General features: G+C 28.9%; 4 protein-coding genes and 1 non-coding gene across 6 annotated transcripts; 2 read left to right on the forward strand and 3 right to left on the reverse strand.

The window, feature by feature from the left end:
• Nucleotides 1-486: 486 nt before the first annotated feature.
• LOC132939919 (signal peptidase complex subunit 2) lies at nucleotides 487-1,476 on the forward strand. The gene has a single exon (XM_061007349.1). The coding sequence runs from the start codon at nucleotides 703-705 to the stop codon at nucleotides 1,282-1,284; it is 582 nt and encodes a 193-aa protein (XP_060863332.1). The 5' UTR covers nucleotides 487-702; the 3' UTR covers nucleotides 1,285-1,476.
• A 1,849-nt stretch (nucleotides 1,477-3,325) lies between these two features.
• LOC132939917 (ribulose-phosphate 3-epimerase) lies at nucleotides 3,326-5,929 on the reverse strand. Of its 2 annotated transcripts, none has more exons than XM_061007346.1 (4): nucleotides 5,358-5,929; nucleotides 4,562-4,801; nucleotides 4,030-4,359; nucleotides 3,326-3,450 (listed from the first exon to the last, which is right to left on the reverse strand). In XM_061007346.1, the coding sequence occupies exons 2-4, from the start codon at nucleotides 4,796-4,798 to the stop codon at nucleotides 3,334-3,336; spliced, it is 684 nt and encodes a 227-aa protein (XP_060863329.1). In that variant the 5' UTR covers nucleotides 4,799-4,801; nucleotides 5,358-5,929; the 3' UTR covers nucleotides 3,326-3,333. The 2 variants fall into 2 exon arrangements, with proteins under 2 accessions (XP_060863329.1, XP_060863328.1); XM_061007345.1 differs by having other exon boundaries at nucleotides 5,410-5,902.
• Nucleotides 5,930-6,267: 338 nt separating this feature from the next.
• Nucleotides 6,268-12,001, forward strand: LOC132939918 (ornithine decarboxylase antizyme 1). Its single transcript, XM_061007347.1, is given in 4 exon segments — nucleotides 6,268-6,628; nucleotides 6,630-6,863; nucleotides 11,366-11,549; nucleotides 11,552-12,001. Coding segments are annotated over 4 exon segments (612 nt in total). The 5' UTR covers nucleotides 6,268-6,457; the 3' UTR covers nucleotides 11,575-12,001.
• Nucleotides 12,002-19,526: 7,525 nt separating this feature from the next.
• On the reverse strand, nucleotides 19,527-21,847 carry LOC132939819 (coiled-coil domain-containing protein 12). The gene is made up of 3 exons (XM_061007201.1): nucleotides 21,465-21,847; nucleotides 21,273-21,411; nucleotides 19,527-20,022 (listed from the first exon to the last, which is right to left on the reverse strand). Exons 1-3 carry the CDS (start codon nucleotides 21,614-21,616, stop codon nucleotides 19,816-19,818), a joined length of 498 nt encoding a protein of 165 aa, XP_060863184.1. The 5' UTR covers nucleotides 21,617-21,847; the 3' UTR covers nucleotides 19,527-19,815.
• A 209-nt stretch (nucleotides 21,848-22,056) lies between these two features.
• LOC132939983 (5S ribosomal RNA) lies at nucleotides 22,057-22,175 on the reverse strand. The gene has a single exon (XR_009664037.1). It is a non-coding gene; the product is annotated as a 5S ribosomal RNA (ribosomal RNA).
• Between the last annotated feature and the right edge of the window lie 4,359 nt (nucleotides 22,176-26,534).

Here is a 26,534-nt window from a genome sequence, read left to right on the forward strand (position 1 = left end):
AAATAATAGTTTGAAATTTGAATGACCCTATCTTTTTTTGAGTCAACCCTTAAACCTAGATTATCTTTTATCATTATTACTTATTAGTCATTAGCTTCCACGGATCAAATGTCAAATAATACCATTATTGAAAAAATTGTTTTAATATATTAATTTATCAAATACGATTATCGAATAGGTATACTTTTTAGTTTTTACCTAAATACTGAATATTTCATACAAATTTTATTAAAAGTATTTGAATAATGTTTTTCTCTTAACTAGAAAACTTTGTAAACTTAGTAATAGGACACCATTGAGGCCCTTCTCAATTCTCAGCCACTAAAATTAAAAATAGTAAAATGTTCAAAGATATTATTTTTGAATTTACTCATTTTATTTTTTTCATGGCAACACGATGTGAATTAAATTTAATCTATTCCGTGGCAACACCGTAATTTTGTTTACGCTTATTGATAGTGCTATCAAACTTTAAATATTTGGTGATTCATCAATTGAGTCGGCACTGGGCATATATATTATTTTAGGTGCACCAAACACCAATTTGTAAACACTAAATTGCCAACTGGCTCTACTAACTTTTGCATTATTGTAAAACGATTCATTCTACATTGGACTATACATTTACACCTAATATTCGAGAGGTATCAAATCATCTCAACACATTTAAAGGAATTTACAAGTTAATTAATTTAAGTTAAAATGGGCAAAGAGGAATCAAATACAGACGATAAACAAATCAAGATCAATAAATGGGATTACCTCGCTTTAAAAAATACTCTCGATGACGCAGTGAAGGAAGTATTAATTACAAAATATAATCATGTCGAGGACTTTTCTTTGATTGACTATCGTTTGCTGATATGCACATTTGCTGTGCTGGTCGCTGGATTTGCACTTGGTTGGGATTTCTTCAATCCATTCCCTAAATCGCGTTTTGTTCTTACGGTATGTGTTGCTTTATATTTCATTACCATGGGTGCAATCACATTATACACAACATACATGGAAAAAGGCATATTTGCCGTGACTTTAGAACGAGATGAAAGCGGTTTTAATCCAGATGTTGTTTGGGAAGCCAGCAGTTATATAAAAAAACATACTGGTATGTATTATTTGACCATGGTGCGCAAAGATGCTGTTGGAGCAGATGTCAGGGAACGTGAAATATCAAAATCGGTTGCAAATTATTTTGATGAAGAAGGAACATTATGTCAAGATGTGGTGGAGAATGAGGTAACCAAAATGAGAGAAGCTGTTTTGAAATTGAAGAAAATTGAATAATTTATATTATTAGAATAATGTAAGATTCTCATGATTAAAATAAATTAAGGAATAACATATTAATTATGTTTTATTATAAACTAATTTAGTTTGATTAAAACATATTTGGTTGGTTTTGCTATGTATATATTCATATACAGTGTTAATTTATAAATTATACAAATATAAATATAATTATAATAATAAACTGTACTTAGGTATTATAATTTGTTATCTAAGAAACCCAGCTAATTGATCCTCTATTATTATTATCATTATTCAGTGTTGGAAGTGTAATAATGTATGTGAATTGAATATTGTGCGATGCTACAGAAACTATTGTTTTCTGCATTGATTCCATTTGATTTATAATAGAGTACAATAATTACTAATCTGCAGTAGGTACATACATTTCTCAAAACTCTGATTGTATGTTGATACTCTTGAAGTATGTTGTGACAGTGAGCTTATGTTTTTTTCTGTGAATTACTGACTTGTTATGTACATGATAGCATGTTGAAAGATTTTAATAATGAATATATGATCAGAATTATTAAACAATAAATCGTATTTAAAATAAGAAACATTTAAAAATTATTTCTAATAGTTCTACATTAACAGGTTATTGATAATCTTATTCTAAATTTAATTAAGACATTTATATTTTATCGATTCAATATTTGAATGTTTGAATACAATTTAAATAATTTGCACATTATTAATCATATTGCTCTCAGTATAGTATTTAAATCTAGGATAAAATTTATTTTGGAAATATGTTCTATATTATTTGGATATTATTTACAGATTTTTTAGATTTTGACTGGGGCGATGAATGTATTAATTTTACAATGATGTATTTTTTTTGTGTCTGTCGTCAACTTTTAGGACAGTAAAAGTGCTTAGATTATCTTCAACAGTATCTTTTCTGATTGGAAAGTGAATCTAGTTGGTAATTTAAGGGGTCAAAAGTAAAAAAATTCCCAATAGTTTTCAAAAGCGCCAGGAAAAAGAAAAGAAAAATTAAGGAAAACGGAAATTTTTAAATAGCAGTTGAGAAATATTAAAAATACATTGCCACAATTTTTATTTATAAGCATTTAAAGTTCAAATTTTGACAAGATGTACGAAATTTAAAATTATTATTATTATTAATAATTATTTTGTAGTTAAAATGTATAAAATTTTCAATTTTTATATCTAAGTATTGGAAATTTAAAACAAGGTTTCACGTAAATAGGTTATATATAAATTACTTTATTCGCAATAATATCATCAAATATACTTACTAATAAGTAATATTATAGGCCGACTGACCGTCTTTGCTCAGAATCGTTTTTCTTATTCAATGATATATCATTGAATTCAAATTTAACACCATCCATTACAGTGACCCACTTGTAACCTACTGTACAGCAGAGCGATACCCACTTTCCGACCTTTTTTTTTACTAAACATGTAATTATTAGGTGTGGTGATATTATTGTTTTCAATTATGGAAACAATTTCTAGTTTTGTTTAAATCTTGTCCTAGTGTTTTGTATTAAAGCATTACATAATAATATGATTATATTATTATTTTTATTTTTTAAATATTAAAATTAATATAATGTATAAATCAACATTTATTACTTATATACCAAATATAATTTATACAAGTACAAGAATTATCAATTTTTTATATATATATTTATCAAGGCAATACAATGAATCAACATAAAATAATATTAAAAAAATTAAAATCAGTGTTATGCCATTTAATGGTATTTTCAATTAGGGATAGATGGATCAATTTATTTTTTTTGAACTTCAATCTTATTAAATTAAATATAGTAGTTTACATTTTGAATAAAATAATAAATAATAAATATAATTATTTATTTAAATTCAAATGCCTTCCTGGAAAATTTAATTTATCATATGAATACAAAACCTAATTTTGTTTGAACTGTTCTAATGTTAACATTAATTTTATTTGGATTCTATATTTTGGGGAATTCACCCACCATCAATGATCTTATGAAATATGTTAAATATTAATAAAATTAACTTCATTCAAAAATAAAATTATCAATTTGATTTTATATTTAAATGTTTATTAACAGAATCTTTAAGAAGTTGAATAACTTGAGGTGGATTTTTAGCTTGAATCACTGCGGTTCCTGACACAATCATATTTGCTCCTGCCTATAAAAAATAATTACTATTAGTTTGTTAACTGTTACAAAATTAAATGGTTTTAAAACCTTAGAGATTCACACATACACATATTATTCTGAGTAAACTGTACCCTTGAGGGGGGGGGGACATAGTAAAAACCGAGAAATAACCATGCATTTGATGCCTTAAAAAATGAGAATGTGACTATAACTTTTGTCAGGGTAACTAGACATAATGTTGAAATATGGGACGTTTCATCACACCCTAGTAATATATCCCATTATACTCTAAAATAATGTGTTTTCTATACCAAATCTTGTCTTTTTATATTTTTTTAATTCACGTTTGGTAGATCACAGTATTACAGGTAGGTCACATATATTACACCTGGGGGATAGGATTGCCACAAGGAAAAGTTCCTTCTGGACAGTCATAGAGTGAATATGCAAAATAATACCCGGTAGCGGAAGGTCACGCGGTTTACTAATTCTCTTAAATCATATTATACGAGTACTTCCATTTGAAATGGGTTATTACTAAAATAGGATTTAATACCTAAAGAATATTTAGTGGAAAATGTATTTAATTGTATAGTATACTTTTTACCTTAGCACAAACATCAATGTTATTTGGACCAATACCTCCATCAACTTCAATGTCCATTGTGGGATATTTTTCTCTCAACATTTCTATTTTTGGCATCATGTCTGTCATAAATTTCTGACCACCAAATCCAGGTTCAACCGTCATCACTAAAATCATATCAGCCATATCTATATATTCTTCAACACATGTAACCGGAGTGCCAGGTTTTATTGCTAAGCCTACTTTCATGCCAGCTTCTTTGATTTTTCGGCATACTAAAGGAATATCATCACATGGCTCAATGTGAAATGTGTATTGATCTACGTTAGCATCAGCCATAGCAGAAATCCACTAATAAATAATTTAAAAAAAACATGAATTTTAAGCATTATACACAAAAACTTATACATGCATATTTATTCTATACTCTCAAAGTAGAATACACCGGGTAGCGAACTGTTTCTGTCATGCGGCGCGCATCTACCACGACATAGGTAGTGCGCAGAACCGGTATATTCTACTCTGAGACAGAGTTTATACTATCATATTTTACTTGAAGTGGATTTTGAACCATCATGTGTGTTTCAAACACAGTGTTGGGTAATTTAGTCCTTAGACATTTCACAACTGGATGTCCAAAAGTTAGATTAGGAACAAAAGTTCCGTCCATAACATCCAAATGTAAATAATCTGCTCCACTATCTATCAACTTCTGAGATTCATTATACAACTGCGATAAATCAGCATTCAAAATAGATGGACCAATTTTACAAGATAATGTTTTGGCCATTTTCTAAAAAAAATAATAAAAAATAATCTAATATTTTTTTTTTTTAATATGAATATACAGTAGAACATCGATTAATCCAGACTAGCTGAGGCTCTAGGTCCTAATTAATGAAAGTTTGACTAAACAAAATAACCTTTGGAGTAAGTCAAGGTACCTATATAGCAACAGATCCATTGAAATAAAAGATAATAAATATAAAAATGTACGTTTAGTATGGTTCTATAATGAGTGTGAATGAATTGGGAGATTTTTACCTACTCCATAAAATACAGGGAGATTTTGTTTATTTCCAATTCCCACAATGTTAATTATAATTATTATTTAATATTTATCTATACATTAAATTCCTATTGTAATTGGAGTTTCAAGTTTCGACTATTATAAGTTCACTAGTATCGCAACTCACGAGACTGAGGTAGGTTGCTATCTATTTTCATAAAATCAATTGTTTGGTCATGAATGTAATAGTTTGTTGCACGTATATAAATGTATAAGTACATTAGTACTTAAATTCCTAATCAAAATTTAAATTAGAAAGTCAGTGTCCATGATTTCGTACCGTATAGAAAACAGTTGAAACAATTTATATTAACGATTAACGAACAACTTACTAAGCAGAGAACGTTTGGAAAGTTGACCTTCAGCGGGCACGTTACAAAGTAAACAGAAAACAAGATTTTGGGAAGCACACACTTTAATTGTACTGTAGTGTTGCAACTGTTTACAGCTTACAGAATACTGGCTTACTGCACAGAAAAGAGATTATAGACTGCTTAGTGTTTAATGTTTTCAGTTTTGAGAAGACTAATAATTGTTAGGAGGGTAAACCGCACGCACAGCGCCGTCGAGCAGTGAGTACGTGCGACTTCGGTGATAAGCTATTACAACAAAGTTTCGATCTGAGAACGCTCGCCGAGCCGCAATACCAAACTATAAGGTGAAACTGTGAAAGGGAACGAATTATTATCGAATCTTTTTTTTTTTCATATGAACATACTACGAAACACCGTCGGCCGACGTCCGCGCCGAACACGTGTAGACGCGGGTGTTGTGACTTGTGGTGGTAAGGGGTAAAGGGAAACGGGCCATGGCCGACGGGTGTTTAATGTTTATCGAATCAGCCGTAGGCAGCGGGCGCACACGTCATGTGTTTGAGTGTTTCGCTGCGTTATCGCGCGATTGGATGACCTTTTGATCTCAATAACTTGTCGACGGGAATGCGGGGGACGCGGGGGAACCGTGGCCCCCCTTATTGGTCGTCCGAGTCTGGTGGCGGTGAATAACAAGGCGCTAGGTAAGCAGAATCCGGCGGGACCGTCATGGAAGAAACGCGCGGACCAGTGACGCCGTGACGTGACACAATGGACAGCCGCTGCAAAGAAGGAACGTTGTGACGTCACGGGTGGGCGGCGCCGTTGCGCCGGACGCACCAGCCCCCTCTCGCCCGTAGACCGTGTCGTACGAACAAGAAGAAATCTCCGTCCATTGTGTTGATCTCGTACTGTTTGTTACGGTGTTTTGTCTATTCCTTCGTTGTCATCTGGGCGCACAAGAACTTCGCTGGTGCTTAACACACACTCGGACACACGACACAAGTTTTCGACGAACATTTCGTTTTTCAATTATTCGCTGTGGAGGTTTTAAGGGTGTCGCGCGACCATGGAGAAAATATCAAGTAGTAAAAACAATAACAGTAACAAGAGAAACAACAGCCTGTTGTCGATAATGTGCGACTGGCAGACGGCATGCTACGGCTTGGATAACTCGGTGTCCGACACCGAGCACTCGCAATACTCCATCTCTCTTTGCCCTGGGCCTCAGTGGTGGTCCTGATGTCCCCCATGCCGCAATTGTAGCCAAACGCAACAGAGAGGGCAGCAGCGGCATGGGCAAGCTTATTCAATCGGAGCTCTCTGTACTGGGATCACAACCAGTGCATGAATACGAACTGTTGGAGGACGTGAAGAATCATTATGCGGTACGGATTACGTTTGGGATGCAGATCACGGCTGACGTGGACATACAATGGGATACAATATTGTCCGGTCGCAAGCTCTACATACAGGTGATTTGTAACTTGTAGGTAGGTAGGTTTCTCAGCAGAACATTGTTGTCGCCCTATTTACACCGTTACTGGATGGGCGACCACAACTTTTCGGAACGACAGACATTATATACTATATAGCCTCGACCTACCTTTATGGTAGGATAAGGAGGATACATTACATAGTTTAACTGTGTATTATGTGGTTTTCATTTTCCGTGTTGCTATACGATTCGATACATGTTTTCATTCAAGGTCATGATAAATTTTATCTGTTTTGATATTGTGTTTACAAAACTCATAATATAACTATCAATTTATATTTTATATCTAAGGAATTTTAGCAGGATATTTATTGTTTTCCACAATATAATATTATGACGTGTTAAGTAGACGTATATTCTATATATGTAGGTACTATGTACAGTAATATATTCGGAACATGTTTTCTATTTAAATTGGGTAGGCACCTCAAATTAAGTTTTAAAAAAAACTAACTGTATTTAATTCATGGTAGGTACTGACTACTTTAGTAATACTACTTAGCTACGTAGAATTTTCATCTCAACATTTTCTAATTTAGATTATTCATCTCTTGGAAAGGCTTATATACCTACTACTTACCAACCTACCAATACCTAAATAAAAATATGATAAACTCGTATTATCATTGAAATTGTGAATTGGTTTGTTTACCTACCTAAGTGCACAGGCTCCAAAAGAGTTTAAACATAATATGTGAAACTTGGTTTTGGCGCTTCGCTCTTGTCTCTAGGTAAAAAATTATAATATATTATTAAAATATTAAATAATTTGATAAAACCCCTAATTCTACCTAAACTTTATATTGAAAAAAATTGTGTCTATTTTAAATACAGTACCCATCATTAACCTGTGTACCCATACAAATTAATGAATTAATTATCAAAGTTTATAAATAATGATAAGTATATAGTTACCTAAACTAAAAGCAAAATGTATATTCTGTTGGTATATTGTATATATTATCTATTTTTTATCGATAGAAAAAAATATCTGTGGTTATTAGTTAAGTACCTAGTTAATCAAAATAAGATATTAAAATATTAAACATGTTTTTAATAATAATAAGGTGATAATTATTATTTTAAATTAATTTATCTACCTATCTACCTAACCTGCTTACAAATTCTTATAAGTCAATTAAATTATCTAAATTTTATTGATAATATTGTGAGATTATTACTTTTTAACTTTTTGTCCTTGTTGCTGAATATATTTTTTACTATCTGCCAGCATTTAATTGGAGACAATTATCTTAATATTTTAATATTTATATATTTTAATTATTATTTATCTTTCAACCATACAAGTGTATTTGTATTAAAAATTTTTAATCTATGTTATGTTAAGGTAGACATGCAGATAATTAAATTAAATAAATTAATAATATACAAAATCGAAGAAAAAAAGTATAATGTACTTATTTTTTTATTATACCTACTTATCACCTATGACAAATAGTAGATTAGCTGTAAATAGAATTATATGACTTGAGTAAAGGGCAAAGAACATTTAGGTACCTAAATAAAGAACATAGATAAACAATTTTTAATAGACAATTTTTAATAGTTTTAATTTTTTATTCTTTTATTTGCTATTTATTGTGAGTAATTTTCCGAGTCAATAATCCAACAAATAAAATCTAACATTACTTAACCCTGACTTAGACTAAATTATAAACTTCCAACAATTCTTGATTCACTGTACTACATACCATACTTATTGACAAGCGTTTAAAATTAATTTCAGTGTCGCTTATTTAATTATGTATACATTTGAAAAATTTTAATATGTTTATCTGAATTCCATTAATTAATTACCGATGCTATCAATTAAGTTTAAGGTCTTCTATAAAACATTCTTAATAATATTTTTACTTTATACTCCAGCCCACGAGAAAACATTACAGTGTCCTGACCAAAACGTTTACCCCACTCAACGACGAAGGTTTGTTAATGTTCGGTATTTATATATATATTATATACAAGTATACAACCTATACCATGAACCATTGCGGTACAAAGTGTGGCGAATTGTGCCTCGTACCGGTCACTGCCGTAAGTCCACATGCGCGAAATGGTAATGTTCTCTCGTGGGCTGAAGTATGGTGATGTTAGTGGCGAACATGAAAGTGGTGATCACCCTCCCTCTTGCACCGCGTTTTTTTTTTAATAATTGGTTAGGGTAGCAATATTATATGCTAGACATTTTCCAGCAATATAATTTCACAAAATAAAAATATTTTTTGAAAATCTGCCTTACTGAGCGATGTTCATGTTTCAATTAAATTTAAATATAACATTAATTATAAAAATAAAGGTATATATTATAAAATATAGGTAAACTAAGTATACCTATAATATTGCAAAATATTTCCCAAATATATAAATTTGTAGTATTTTGTGATTGAGTAGAATTTCTCAAAGAAACTACACAATTTAAATTTATTATTGTTGGATGTATTTATATTTTTACTTAAAATTAACACAACTACTAACTACTACAGGTACACTGTAACATGGTCAGTTTTGCATGTACCGAAAGATTTTGTACGTTGGATTCAAAAATTTAGAAGATGTCAGCACACACTATTAGTTTTCTCTCTGGCCCATGCACAACATAGACAAATGTTCCACACATCCACAAAAATATTTTATATTATTGGTACTTATGCGTTATCTCGATTACCGTGAGTAACTACCTATTTGATGCCGCGACTATCGCTGGTCACAATTCCGTTATTATTATTTAGTATTTATTATTAATTAAAATAATTAAGGGTCTTTGGAATTTGGCCGAAAAAATCTTTTTAAATCATTTGGGGTCCGTCTGGCAGAGCTTATCTGGAAACAACATATAGATGAATATCCAATTGACAATTTGTTGAAAAATATTTCCAAAAACTGGTTACAATTTAAATAATAAAGTAATAGGTAGAGTTCAAGACGCTATTTACTATTATTGTTTAACTCTCCACTGCTGTGATAATGTTATAATGATATTATAAACCTGTAATATTTTTTTTAATAGTTCGTAGGTAGATAATAGTTTTATGTTTTATATTATAACACAATATTCGAGAAAAGGATGAGTACCCATTTATTAATTTTTGGGAGTAACCTTATGAATGAAATACAAAAATTATAGAAAATAATATTTTTGAAGGTATGACATTTGTCCAAATATTATCTCATAACAATTAAATGTGTTTAAATTTACAAAAAAAAATAAAATAATTTTTAAGTCAAATAATAAAATAAAAAAACAATTTGTCAAACCCTCAAAAATATTATCCTTTCTGTAATCGTTGATTTCACTTTACTGTTTTATCTACCTATGTTGCGCATAGGACTGAGAGTGAAAACAAATATTGCACTGAGATCCTTTGAATGCCTAAGTAGGCCAATTATGAGTATAGGGAGCAATATCGGTTCTACACGTGGGGATAGATGTATAGTTTTAGTCCTTTGGCCGCGACCCAACCATTCCTTAATTTAAGAGAGTATATATTATATTTATTAAAGAGATAAATGTATGGAATAAACTTGGTTTATAGTTCCTGGATGAGATCTATACGTATAACGTATATTTTATTTGTGTTTAAATGGATGTGATTACCTGCCAGAGAGTATTTAGTACTATTAACTAGATTTATATTTTTTATCTAGTAATTTTAATTTAAATTGTAGGTACCTATAGAATTCTGATTAATATTAATCCTCGCCTCATATTTTTTACTCACAATTTATGGCGATTGTAACATTTTTATCAGAGCTGGTAATTTATTATATGAATAAATCACATCCAATAAAATATTATAATTTATTTTAATTATGTTTATCTATCTATTCTTATCTCTATTTTTTATAAGTGTTTATCACTTATTGTTAAAGTATTTTTTTAATTTATAGACAACAGTTCGTTCCATGCTGTAAACATTAAAAAATATAAACGCTAACTTCAAAATTCAGGCCAAACTTGAAAATATTGTTACAAGCATAGTTTTTTAGAAGAAAAATATTATTTTAGTTGATTATAAAACTGATGCGTTAGGTACATATTTACTAAATTAACGTATATTTTTAGGAACTTCAAAATAGATACAATTTATGTGTTATTAATATAATATACCTGCGTCCCCACAGATGTTATAATTTTATTAATTAAAATACATTTTATAGTAGGTAACTTGTTCATCCTTTACTAGTACATATCCTTTATAGTTCATAAATAATAAAATGCATTTCTCATTACTTGATCTTTCCAAATTAAAAGTGTTTATAATGGGGTTGTGTTTTCATCATATATTTAAACATTGTTCAAAATCTAACACCGTAATGAAGTATTTTTAAATATCCATACAAATATTAAGTAAATAAGTTGGGAAGATATTATTATGTGGTCAAAGTTACCTTTAAAGCATGAATAGAAATCAGAATCAAATTCTATAGTTGGAATTACTGAATTTGTTTATTTTTTAGGTGGCAGATGCACAAAGACCAGTTGGATCAAAAGAAGGTTTTTTGGCCATGCTAGAATATGCAGAAGAATATTTAAATGTATCTCATATAATTGTCTGCTTTGCCAAAAATCATCCTGAACGCAACGTACTTGTCAGAGGTTTCATGTTCTTGGGATTTTCGTTACAACCTCCAGGGCTCAACAAGATTGTACCACATGCTGCTATTGATAACTTTAACCATTACATGGTGTACGATGTCGAATCATAATTTCATTAAGTTTCTCTCATTCTTAAAAGTAAAAAAATATTAAAATAATTTCAAAATTATAAGTATTTAAACTGTAGGATAAATAGTTAAATTCGATTGTCAATGCTGCCACTACCCCTCTTTGTTGCTCTTAACATTATTATTATTAAATGTGTAAATTGATGCTTGTTTAATCATACAATAATTAAGTAGTTTAATTACTCTATATTTTAAAATCATATTTTGCTTTTGTTTATTACTTACCTAGTTAAATACTTTTTTTTTAACAACATGTAATTGAAATTACTTACACTTTTTTTCTTATTTGTCTCAATTTTTATTTTTAGATTAAGAATAATTTATAGTTATAAAAAAACAACAATAATTATATATTTAAATGGGTATCAATCTGTTTTTATTTATTTACCTCGTATGGAAATCATTTGGTAATCTTTTAATCAATCAAAAGCGTTAAGGAAATTGTATTTTTGTATAATACATAAAAGTTTATAAAAAATTGTTATATACAATTAATTATTCATTTAAGTGTAAAGGAAATTACAAATAAATATTTATCAATTGTTGAGTTTTGCAACAAAAGTATTGATAAAAATTAAATAGTAAAAACAAAAAAAAGTAAAAGTAAAACCATACTCTGTCCCATGAGAGAACATGCCGGTTCTGCGCATCACCCTGCTATCGAAACTGGTTCCCTTTTGGCAGGTGTCGTGCTGGGGAACTAGTTTTAGTCGGTGCGCGACATGATCTCTTGTAGGACAGAGTATACTACTAAAAGTATATACTTGACTCATTTGTTTAATGTATTATAATATAATGTATGTTTAATCAATACTATAAATATATTGTGTTGTTAACGTGGCTATAAATAGTATCTATAGCCATTGATTAATAAACAATCATTAATAACTAATAAGTAAATCACCGATTAAAATAAAAATTGTGCCAATACAAAAATAATGTTTAAATAGTAAAATCAGGAAATTGTGTCTATGTGATATTAAACACTGATTATTATGAAACATTAACTTTGAATTTGAATTTTTTTTAATAAATTATAATGTACCTAAGAAGGTGTTTTATCTGAGGTTAAGTTGGATAAATGACTATAAACCATTTTTTTTTTTTTTATCACATACAATTGCTGACTCATTAAAAATTAAAGTTGAAAGTCTTTATACAAATGGATTGTAATATTATGTGCACATATGTACAGGGCTATTCACCAAGCATGGTCGCCCTGATTTTTTTCTTAAATAATAAATTTCAAAAATCGAACGATTAGTTTCTTAGCCTTAATGGATGTAATAATGGGTCTAGTATTTATTATAATTGGACCATTTTTACAAATTATAAATGTTAATGGATTCATTCACCAATCTTCCAAACCCATTAACATGAACCTATTATCCTACCTATACAATTAAAGTTGAATAACTCATAAATGACTATACTCTGTTCAGTGAGATATCGCGTACAGACAAAAATTGGTTCCCCCATGCAACACCTTGACATTAGGGAACCGAATTCGATAGCATGGTGATATGCAGAATCGGCGTGCTCTCTCGCTAAACCGAGTATAATTTGAATATAGATTTAAATACGTCATAATTTTCAGATAAATAATCCAATAACTAATTTATAGTAGAAAAGGGAGATATTCATTTGAAAAGTTTGTACATCCACGGGCTCCTTAAGTAGTACAACATTTTTCAAGAGTTTAAAAATAATATGGTCTAAGTATATTTATAAGTTCCAAAAATCAGATTTTGAATAACTGCATTATTGATGAACAAAGTGGGTGACCATGCTTGTCAAATCACCCTGTATAATATTTATATATAAAGTACTAATTACTATATACATACAAATTGTATGCCATGGCTATTAAAAATGTCTGTACTTTGAAATTTGTTTATCATTCTTAAATAAAAAACTAATATTTTACTCAAAATAGATTTTAAAGTTTTGATAGTGTAGATATTGTTTTAAAATGTGTCTGTAATGTTTCAAATTTAAATTAACTGTAAACTATACTACTAACTATGGATTTTATTTTTCTCACAGAGAAAATATAGTATTTTACACAGGATAAACCTTCATCCTTCAGGTGTGTAGTACATACAATATACTATAGCTAGTAGGTAACAATATTTAATATTTGTTGGTTGTTTTATAATATAAGTTGACACAAAAATCAATATTTGAATCTATTCCAAACAAATATTTAATAGTATATGCATAGATTAAAGTTTTTTTTGATTACTTAATTTGAATTTTTAAAATGAATCTATAGGATTGGGACAATGTTTCACAAATAAAAATATGCTCCATCGAATTATTTCATACAATGGATAGATTAAGTTAGACAGTGTTTTTTTTTCATTAAGAATTTAAATTTATAAATATTTGAATTCTTTCACTCTAAGGTAATCCATCACAACAATACATTAATAAAACGCCTATCTTCTTATACAATCCCTGATAACCCCCGGAGATGTCTTAAACAATCCTGGCCTAGAGATCTCCCAATTTAATCTGTGGGGTGGCACTACTGAGTGCCTTCCCAATATCTGTTAGTCTTGCTATGTATATATTATCTTTAATCCAAATTATTTATTGTACCAAATGTGTATAGATTGTAATTATATTTTAATAAAAAAAAAAAAAAAATTAGATTTTATAAATCAGTTGTCACTGGTTTTAATCGATGAGTGATGACAGGTGGTGTGCATATAGTAGTTACTAATTAGTAGGTACCTCTCTCAGCCCGCTAACTTCTCTACTATCAACCAACCCGTTCCCAAACTCTCCCAACAAGATACTCAACATTAATAATAATATAGTTTATATGGGTCCCTTCACATATTGGTATCATTGGTAGGTAATGAAGAAGTGGCTGACCTACTAGCGATCCAAGCAATATCGTCCCCTGAATCAAACCGTAATTAATTCCCTTCCACACGTTTTATAACCAAATACCATCATACGACATACAGTACCTATACTCTACAGTCTACAGACTATAGAGTAATAAGGAAAGTTATAGCTGTGGTGGATGGTGGGTTAGTGAATTATTATTGGATTAGATTACCTAATTAATTAGTTAGTTTTCTACTAAGCGGCTGCTCATAGGCGGAAATCCATTAAAATTTCAGGGGGGGCCAACATTATTAACATCAATATGAGCGCTAAAGAGGATGTGGGCTAAGCCCCCCCCCACCGATTTCCGCCAATGCAACTGCTGCTGCTAAGAAGACATTTTTATTTTATATTGAATATAATAATAATTATTATAATAAATATCCATCTACATTCTACAGCATAGGTAATATTAATTTACTCTCATTATTCTCTGATATTATTAATATTACCTATAGAATTGTAAGTATTAGTAAAATACACTATGATTAAGAAAAAATAATACCTGCCCATTGATAACAAAAATTAATTATTATTATTTCATCACATAGCATCATTATAATATTAATATTGAAAGAAAACGATACCTACCTAATTATATTTGTATGTTGGTTTCGATCGCATTATCTATGTAGTAAGTACCATATTGACGTGTTATTATATTATCAAAGCGGAGTATTTAATAGCAACTAACAATTTAAGACCACTTAAAAAATAGATATGACTAAAATATACGGACAATTCGATCTCTAATTCCGATAAATTTGAAAATATTTACTCGAGTAGCTTATTTAATTGTGTTAAAAAAGTTTTATCTAATCAGTTGTACTTTAACTTATTTTTTCATTATAAATTAACGTTATGTATTTGGCCATTATTAGTCCTTATGTTTACTAAGTCAATCACGGATTACGTGTAGGTATACTGTATACGCATAATAGGTGTGCATATTATTATAATAATTAATAATATTATATTATATGATCCTTAGATTACCTAGATAAATAAATACTAATACCTACCACAGAATAAATACTCTATATTCCATAATATTACTATGGATTGTGCAATGAAGTTTACCTTATCCGTAGTCCGTTCGTATCTACTTATAAATAATAGTTAAAATCGAAACATAATATTACCTATCTAAATTAAGTACTGCAGTTTAATTCAACTTTCATTATTTATTTAAGACAATATTGTATAACTGTGTATTGTTATTTAATATTTATTACCTATAGGCTATATGTGTTATTGTGTATTTTTTTTTTCGTTGTTTTCTTTTGAGTGTTTTGAAGGACGAACACAAAACGATATTATTTAATAACTGTAGGTACGTCTTTTTCGTTATAGATTATGGTAACCTGACGACTGATTTCGACTGGATTCGAAAACTTAATATGTATCAAAATCTCAAAAATGTTCGAATTATTTTATAGTTAAAAAATTATAAAATGTTCAAATTGTATAGGTATCTAAGGATTTAAAATTTAAAACATGTATAAACACATCTATTTTGTTGTAATTATTTAAAAATAAAAAATATTTAAAAATAATTACTGTGGATATCTGAAACTTGTGGTTTGAGTATCTCTATATTATATAAAAATGGATCCCTTTTTCCCTTGGACCTTGGTCATCGCATCACGCGTGAACGGCTACACCGATTTCGCTAATTCTTTTTTTGTCGTGTTCGTAATTTTCAGGAGAAGGTTCTTATGCAATATAATTTTAGAAAAACCCACCGGAAAAGAAGAAAATTTGGATGTCAAAAAATACAACGATGGCGCCATATGTCCAGAAAAAATAAACTAAATAATAAAAAATTTAGTTGCAGATTAAAATAATAATAGTGCATTGTATATTGCTTGCTATTGGTTACAGGCATGTTTGTTGATTTGTATTATTATTTTTTGTCAATATATATTAATATATATCTTCTAACTATATAAATGTGAAATGAAAATCTTTGTACAGGTTAAACTCTGGAACTACTAATCAGATCTTCTTGATTTTTTCTTTAAACGAAAGCGTATATCATGGAAAAGGTTTCTATGAAAGAAAATTTTAGGAAATCCACTGGAAAAGAAGGAAATCTGGATGTAAAAATACAACAGGTTAGGTTAGGATTTTGTATTATTTGATTATATTACTTCACCATAGGTAGAATACGACAAACTTGGTGAAACTTTGATACTTTAGACTTTAGAGTTAAACATACACTTACGTACAAACAGCACTGAGTCCACGATCTACCGCAGGTGATTGCCTACTTACCTGATAATATACAGATGCGAATCAGAATTTTTATTTCGGGCAACGGAAAACTGAAGATTAATTTTGAACACCATACACCGAATATTAAATAATGAATTGATCAAAGTTTAATTCATATAGAGTAGCACTGTTACCCCAGCACTGCCAAATTTGAAACTGAATATCAAAATTATCCAGTATTATGTACTTTATTTTGTACAGTTTTGTACAACCCAAATAAAATTTTGTACACCTTTCCCAACTAGAGAAAACGCTATTTCCTCATGACCTTGCTGCGTTAACATTACCCCAGCACTGCCAATAAGCAATATTATCAAATCGAAATTCTCCGACCTAGAACTGGTCAAATATATTTAGTATAAATACTAAGTACTAGTATAATTAGTATTAAGCAGTGTTGGACAAGTTACTTTTAAAAAGTAATTAAGTTACTTTACTCGTTACTCAAATAAAATTGTAATGAAATTACTTTACTTTTCAAATAGAAAAGTAACTCATTACTTTCTCGTTACAAAAAATGAATTAATATTTTTTTTCTCAAATTTCTTGGCAATAATGTAACTTTTTATAGAAATACATTACCTTTGGTAAAAAGGTATAATTTGAAAAAGATGTACAGTTAATACATATTTACATAACAATAGTAATTACTTATGAGTTATGAGTTATGACTATTAAAAAATAGTACTAATTAATTTTATCTACTTATCAATGATAATAAATCATTGTACGTACCCGGGTGTGATTTTTACCTGCTATATCTCGTATGGAAACTTACATTCGCCCTTTATAAAAGCCCTTTTACTACCAATCTATAGATTAAAATATATTCATAATGCGTAGATATACTAGAATAAAAATTGTTTGTCAGTCCGCCCCGATAACTTCCGTGGATGTAAAAAGATCATTTTCTTTGTACAAAAATATTTTAAGTCCAAACCGTCAATATTTTACCGAAGACAGTTTATCTAAGTACATGGTAGTGAATTTTTTTTTGATACAAACTAGTTAAAAATACAATATACAAGCTATTTAATTTTTTGGTAAATTGTTTATGTCATTGTTTTTTTTTATTAATTAAATACATTTTTTTGTTTTTTTTTGGCATTTTAAATGCTTTTTTATTGATTATATTGCCTTTAAATCCGAACCATACTAATGATATTATTATTAATTTCGTTAAGGGGCCTCGTGCGGCTAATATTTAGGGGGCAACATATAGGCAATTTATAATCAATTACAGTTTACAATAATATAAGTTTTAATTTTTACAAAGTGTTTCGTACAATCTATAGACAATTTTCTGGCGAGTTCGGGTTTTTCAGAATAAAAATCGGACAACGAAAACCAACTTTAGTTTTGTTAAAACTTAGTCTTTTGAGCTAAAATTGACGACAGTAGCGAGGCCTCTTAACTGTGGTACATTATTATGAGTAGGTATGTTTGATACACTCATTGTAATAATATGTATTGGTGTATACTGTATAAAAATAAAATATTATGATAGTATAATTATTTTTGTACACTTATAAAACTAACACTATAAATTGTTTATTCTATTTTTATACAATTAAATTCATATTTTAATTGCGTTGTAAAACAATTACATTTAATGCTGAAAATTGTAATTAAAATTTTAAAATAAACTAGTGATGAACTAGTCAAAAAAAGCTATACGCTACATGAAATAAAAATACATTTTCTGTAACTCCAAAGCTCTACTTGGATATAATATGAAAATGAAACTAATGTAGGTATCGATAAAGTTAGACTAATTCTATTAGACATTAAATCTAAATATCCATACCTATTATATATCAGGGGAATGGTACGTACACTGTATAGGAATAAGATTGACAAGTGGTCACTATAAGGCATTTGCATGTAGAGCAAATCACTATTGGGAAGTGTATGATGGTGTCTAAAACAGCGGTTCTTAACCTGTGGTCCTTGGGCCCCCTGGGGGTCCACGGCAGCCTTTAACATACGTCAATAAGTGACATGAATGCATTATTACAATATTGTTGGATTATTTTTTTTTTCATATATATAATATGTAGATTCTACACCAAATAATTGTATTATTAATATTTATTAAGTAAAATCAGTTTTTCTTGTTCATACTAAATGTATATACGAACAGCACTGTAGTCTCGGAAGTCTTATATTTACTGCCACTATAGCAGCTGATAGATCGTAGTCAACTATAGTTTTATACATATTACATTTTTATAAAAAATTATGCGTTTCTTGACTGACCAAAGGTACATTATACAATGTACAGATTACGGCAATAAATTTAACAATTATAACAAATGTAAATAAATAAAAATGTTCATGTATAATTTTCAACTTTTAGTACTAACTAGTTCCATTTTGATACCAGAAACCTAAATGGAAATTGATGATTAAAGCATTTTTTATTATAGAAAAAGTGTCTTTAGACTTCACACACTCACGAAAAAAAAAATTGACATCATTGTAAAATCAATGAGCATTCATATTGTTTATAAACACTGTGGTTTATGGATATAGTATTTTTCAAGCCATATAATTCATTATTTATTGTAAATCATAAAATATTATATATAATATGACACTATACTATCAGATTAGTTGATGATACTCCAATTGGTTTATTTAATTTTAACTCTATCAAAACATTTTGTAATTATATTAATAGATTTTATGCATAAATTATTTTTGATATGAAACATCTATTGGCGTGTCTTGGGCGTAAGATTGACTCTTTTGTCATGCCAGCAAACGGCATTTTGAAAAATGCACCTTGTTATTAAGTATATTTAAAACTGCTGTCGAGCATTAATCCCCGTTTGAATAAATAAATAAATATTTATATTATATATATTAAACATATTAAAACATTTTATTCTTTGAAACAAAATTATTTCATTATTTTATTTAAAAAATAAGTAAATTATTTTTACTTGATTAATTAATTTCAGTATTATATTAAATAAAAATATAAAAAAAATAAGAGAACACTACTCTTCGTCGTTATCAATTTGAGCATTTGCTCTGGCACCTTCATTTACAGCCATTGCCAAATCTATATTTTGTTCTCCTTTTAATCGATCACGTATTAGTTCGGCAATTGCTCTTTGTGTCCGCCTTTCAAGTTTGGTCATTCTTTTTTCTATGTCTCTTTTTAAATCCCAATCTGGCTTCCTTGGTGCTAATGTGTTTAAATCCTAAAATAATAATATGAAAATACATATTAAATAAAAATCTAATTCAATAATAAATATGAATATACTAAAAACTGTTCTGACCTAGATCAGCATCTATTTCTACGTTAGTTTATGTTTTATATAATTTAATATTAGTATTTTTTAATTTGGTTGGTTGGACTAATTCTTAAGGGGATTCAATAATGGTGTTAAATTTGAATTCAATGAAATAATATCATTGTACACGAAAAAACGATTCTGAGCGGAAACAGTCAGACAGCCTATTATATTAAGTATATTAAGGGGATTCAATACCGTGATTTTCTGTTTTTAACTAACACACGTGCAACATAGTATTTTAGACGTGTTTTTTGCCAAACATTCCAATTGAACTATTAAAGCAATAATAATTCTGAAAACAAATTTGTATTTGTCATCAAGTCTACTTTAAATCGACTTACCCACATATTTGATATTATCCCCCAAATTCCTAAATATTAAAAAAGAGTATTTAAATTTGTCGTATTTTAATTTTTGGAGAAGTTAAAATCAAAAAATCCAAAATATTGAAAAGTCGATATCTAGTAGACTTGGCGACAAATTCAAATCTGTTTAGAATTCTTACCGTTTCATTAGATCAATTAGTATGTTTGGCAAAAAACCAGTCTAAAATCCTATGTCGCGTGTGTGTTAGACAAAAACAGAAAATCACGGTATCGAATCCCCTTAACGAAAACATTACATATAGTATAACAAAGCTGGATCAATGGGTAGGCGAAATAAGCAAGAGTTGTAAGCCCAATAAAAATGCAGCTCGTAAATATAAATAAAAACATTAATTATAACATTTTAAAAATAAAAATAAAAAATATTATTCATAATGACTGAGAATGTTGTGTCATAGGATACAACGAGACAACATCTACCCATTTCGAAAACGGACAAATAATTTGGTTTTGCTCTACCCAATAATACTGATATCTCGCCACTGGATAATTGTAGGAACATAACCTACCTATATCTATCAAACTAGGATGAATAATTTTAGTAATTTATTTTATTGTTTAATAATTTGTAAATTAATTACACATTTTTAAATACTAAAAAAATTGGCAAGTGATTTAGCATTCATGGCCTCAAGTATAATTTATATTATACTTATAAGTTATATTTATATAGTACTATTATTATATACTATTTAGATCTAATCATAAGATTTGATTTATAAAGTATAATTGTCTATCAAAATGTATTTAACTGCATTAATTTACCAATTCCTGAACAGTAAAAACGGTTTCTCCAGCTTTTAATTGATCCTCGACTTCAGCAACAATGTCACCTGGTTGAGGGGTAGGTATTAGTTCAGCCTTAAGCCCTTCATCTTCTGGAATATAACTTTTAAACCTTGGCCTAGAACAAAAATCCTTAAGTACAACACATTATATTAAATTTTTATTACACACTTTGGTAATGGTTTCTCCACGCTGTCCTCATTGTTTTTTGGTTCATTTTTATTTTCTAAAGATTTTTTCAAATTTGCCAATCGTTCCTTGCGTTTTCGAGCTTCCTCTTCTAACAATCCGACTTTGATAGATTGATTTTCTGAATTTTCCATAATTTACATAAGTTTAAGATAAAATGTTTTATTTATTCAACTGAACAATATAGTAAATACTAAATTGTTTAAAAAAAGGAATATACAGGTATTTTGAAAACATGGACTACACTACTACAGTAATAGGTTTGAGTTAATTGTAAATTGTGAACCTTGATTCCCAAATAATATTTTAATAAATTCACATTCACAAACTTTTTTACTGTTGTTTTAAATTTCAATGTTTCGATACTTGATAATATTATTATCATATTTATGATAACAGTGTGGCCACTAATTAAATGATGAATTCATTGCGTAGGTTTGTGACATAAAAATATTATTATTTAAATTTATCGCAGGATGGAGTTCTACAAAAATTCTCGAAAGGTGGTTGAAACAACAAAAGTTAAAAATAATTTTAAAGTTAAAAATAAATGTATTCTAAAAAAATAAAAAAATGCCAACGGCACGTAGTGTTCCCAAGCGGTCACCCATCCAAGTACTAACTACGCCCGACGTTGCTTAACTTCAGTGATCGGACGAGAACTGGTGTATTCAACGTGGTATGGTCGTTGGCGAAATAGTAGCAGAAAACTACAGTATTTAAAATAGTTGAACAAGAGAATGATATTCACGTTTTTTGTGTTGTAACTTGCAGAATGCAGACTTGCGAGTTGCGGTAATGCAGTAACTGTAGTCTGTAAACCTTTAAAACTATAGAAGTTTAGTGAATAATGAATTATTTGGTATAATATATGATATATGAATGTACCTACTTATAATTTATTTTTTACAACGCAAGGAAATATACCGCAGCTATATAGATTATAATAATATATATAGGTACTTTACGTCTATACGTAGGTACTAGGTAGGTCGTTCTGGTCGTAGGTATATACGTATATTGCTTATAGAATTATGTAAATATAAAAAAGTTATGTTCCAGAGCTCTGCAAGAGCTTTGAACTTTGAACAAAAAATTGCAATTTGCCTGATCTAAAATTTAAAAAATAATTATAATTATTACATAATTTATATGTGTTCAGTGGGGGGGAGGGGTGGAAGGGGGGTGAACTCAATTTCTTATTGTTAGTTTGAGTTATTTTATTTACGAGTGTAATACTATAGTATTCCACCTATCCCGTGGATGGAGGATCTAAAGCAGTTTTAATAATAATAATAATAATAATAATATATTTTGTCATAATAGATAACAATAATAATATATAGGTAATATTTTATTTTTTCATAAAAGATTGTAACAATAATATATAATTATTTAAAATATACAATATAATATGACTAGTTATATTAGCTGTTTTTAGCTAATATTTTTATTACCTAATTGTTCAGGAAGGTCATAAAACTGCACGAAAAATACGTTATTTTTAATACAATTTGCGAAATTATAATAATAATAATTTATTATTAATATATATTAATTTGAAATAATTATGTAATTAATAATTAAAACACGAGGTTTGAGGTTATGCCCTTACTGCATTATGTATTTTACACAAGCCCTTTTGATTAAAACAATTTTAGTGGTAAAAGCCCTTGAGTAAATATTTAAGTTATTACTTATTTGTTTGCCTTAGTTTTTTTATCATATGCACGACCATAACACTTTTTTAGTGGGTTTTTACTTGATTTACTATTCCGTCATTTCGATAAGTATTTTAACTAGACCACTTATAGTCTATTTAGGTAATTAGGTACCTTCGACGGTATATAGAGCGTATATGTATATGCATTAAGCATGACGTATACGGTAATACACTATTAGGATTTAGGGTATATTCACCCTTTAAATAACTTAGACACAGGTAGGTGTAGGTAAACACTTTAAATGAAAATAATACGAAGGTAACGGCGCAACGCATTTTTTTTAAAGAATGAATAAACATTTATTTATTTACAATGGTATCACATACATGGTTCATGTGAAGATAATGATTGAGTGCAGATGATGCAGCAGTTGCGAATAGCTTTCTCTCTAGAACTACGCATTAAACTATTAAAGTACCTATACTATAACGTTTAGTAGTGCGTGTGTCGGATGTCTAGATAAATTTAATTAGTGTTCCTAAGCAGTGTAATAATGGGCTGATATAAATTGACTTATACAAATTATGAAGAGCAGATGAACGTTATTTCGATTAGTACATAATATATCAATAAAAGGCAATGTGTGTGACGTGTGTGCATGTTGTGTACCTATAAGCGACCTATAGCCAGGTCTATCGCACAGGCCGGCGGAATGAACCGGCGAGCTATATTATAGAAAATACCGACCTAAAATTGGGCCGTTACTATTTTAGGAGAAAAATAGTCTGGTATTCATAAATACAATAAATACAAATCTAAATTATTGATGATTAATAACAATAATGCGTCTGTTTTATATTATGGTACCTATATTACTGTATTATAGGTACCTATTCCATTCCCAAGAATCGATAATGCATACGCAACACGCCAACACGTTGCCGTCGCGTCCGTCAGTGTTTACCTACTGTGTGTCTGTGTATGTGTGCATAGGCGTAATTAGGGGGTGAATTGATGGGGCTAAGCCCCCTGATTTTACCCGTAGGCCCCCCAGTTTTTTAATCATATATTTTAGTTTAAAATCAGGGTTTGTGCTGCTAATACAATTTTATTATATCCGCCCCTCCAGAAAAATGTCCCTATAGTTGTGTACTTGTGCCTATGTGTGCCTACGCGAATGAGGTGCGAAACCACTTTTTCAAAATTTAAATATATACTAAACCATATGAAAAGTTATTTTTCTCTGTCAAAAGTGACATTTATTTTCTTTTAATGCCAGTTGAAAAGAACTTGGTTCAAAATATTAACTATAAAGATGTTATTGACTTAATTTTTAATAAAATCCAAGATTTATTAAATTCGTTGAAATAGTGATGAAAAAAAATTTAAGTGTGAGACTTTTATTAATACTATATTCATATCCCCCCCTACTGGAGACCAAATTTTGTACACAATACAACATGTATATAATAATATTAAAATAATATGTGTATACTGAATGCCTATATATTAAAAATTGTATATCCCCCCCCCCCCTTGAAAAAATTCTACGCTACTGACATACCTTCTTAGATGTACTTCAAGCTATAGAGTATATACTATATACATCCCGCGCATTGAAAACTTGAAAAGTCTCCCATGTTTTTCTACCTCTAGCGTGTTAGGATGTAGAAACGTGACTTCACACCGCATCAGACGATTCGTTCCGTTAGAGGAAAAATAGATTTATATTATGATGATAATATCTAAAAACCTATAACTTGAAATATATATATATATCGTTTTATACGGTTTTATGGTGACTAAATAATGTGGATTTTATTTGTATATTGATTCTACTAAAATTCATAGTCTCAAAATTTGGATCAGTCTACGAAAAATAATTAGTTCCCTCAAAATGCAAATTATTTTTTTGTATATATAAATGGAAAAAATATATATAGTTTCGTGGTATTTCGTTTATTTAAAATTTTACATTGAAAATTAAGTATTTTATTTTCATGTTATTTAAAATAAAATATTATACCAATACAATTGATAATGAAAAATCGTTAAATTCATTGTGCTGATTATTATTAATGTCGCTTAAAGAATTTTGAAATAAATACAGACCGGGGTATTATTTTAATTGAACCTAGATTATTGTAGGTATAATATTATTTTTATTATATTGGTATAAATGGTATAATATAGATATAAATTTAATATAATAGTGTACAAAAATATAATATGTATAGTAACTAATAACTATATCTGCAAGCATGTATAATATTAACAATGTTACCTATTTCTTTCCCCAGCAGCAAAAATAGTTCGAAAAAAAACATGGATTATATGTGACTATACTATATAATATGTCTATATAGATCAAAAAGAGATTATACATTTTAAAATATGAAGTATAGAAAATTATACAGGATATTAAGGGCGCCTTAATCCGCTCGGTCACTCTGTCCCCCTAATAATAGTTTATGATTTATTGAATTAATATTTCTTGTGTTTGTTGATTTTTCTTTTTACAATAAGGTTGTGTATTATTATTTTCCATTTTATGTTTACAAATGGTAAAAAAGTATATAAAACATTGTTGATTATAATTTTTTTTCAATTTTTATGATGACAAATAATTTTAAAATAATAAATTATTTTTTAATAAAAAAAAAATCAATTTATTAAAAGACGGTTGAATTTTTTTTTTAAGTTTGGATGGGATTTTGTGGTTAACGAAATATATGTATTGGTATATGAGTCTTTTTACTCTTGTTAGCTATTGTAATAGCAGCTATAATAGCTTTTGTATGTTGGTTAGGTTAGCAGCTACCTATTTAATATTATTTCATACACTGCAAATACACTATACACTTACACTATTTATTATAATATACTATAATACTATAGTACCTATATAGGTGTATATAAATATATATATATATATATATATATATATATATAATATATATATTTGTGTATAAAATAATGGGTCTTCTTTGAGGGTATTTACTGATTTATTTATTTATTACCTAACCTTGACAATTTATATGTGATCATGAAAAATTTTTCAATCTTCATAGTTAGTGACTTAGTAGACATTATGACACCGTGTATGACATCGTGGGTATTTGTTTTATATAAACAATGACCAGTGTTTGGAAGGAACGAGTTCCAAAAGGAACGGATTCCTGGAACGAATTCTTTTTTAAGGAACGGCACGTTGAACGAATTCCTTTTTATAAAAAAAGAACGAGAAAATGAACGAGTTCTTTTTTTCAAGGAAAAAGAACGAAATTTTTCGTTCCTTTCAAGTTCCAATTTACACAGGTATATAAATAATTGATATTGAAATATTTTTTTTTTTAGTGTGTATATTTCCAATATTATGATCGTTATC

The sequence above is a fragment of the Metopolophium dirhodum genome, chromosome 2 (genome assembly GCF_019925205.1).
Source record: "Metopolophium dirhodum isolate CAU chromosome 2, ASM1992520v1, whole genome shotgun sequence".
Taxonomy (NCBI): Eukaryota; Metazoa; Arthropoda; class Insecta; order Hemiptera; family Aphididae; genus Metopolophium; species Metopolophium dirhodum.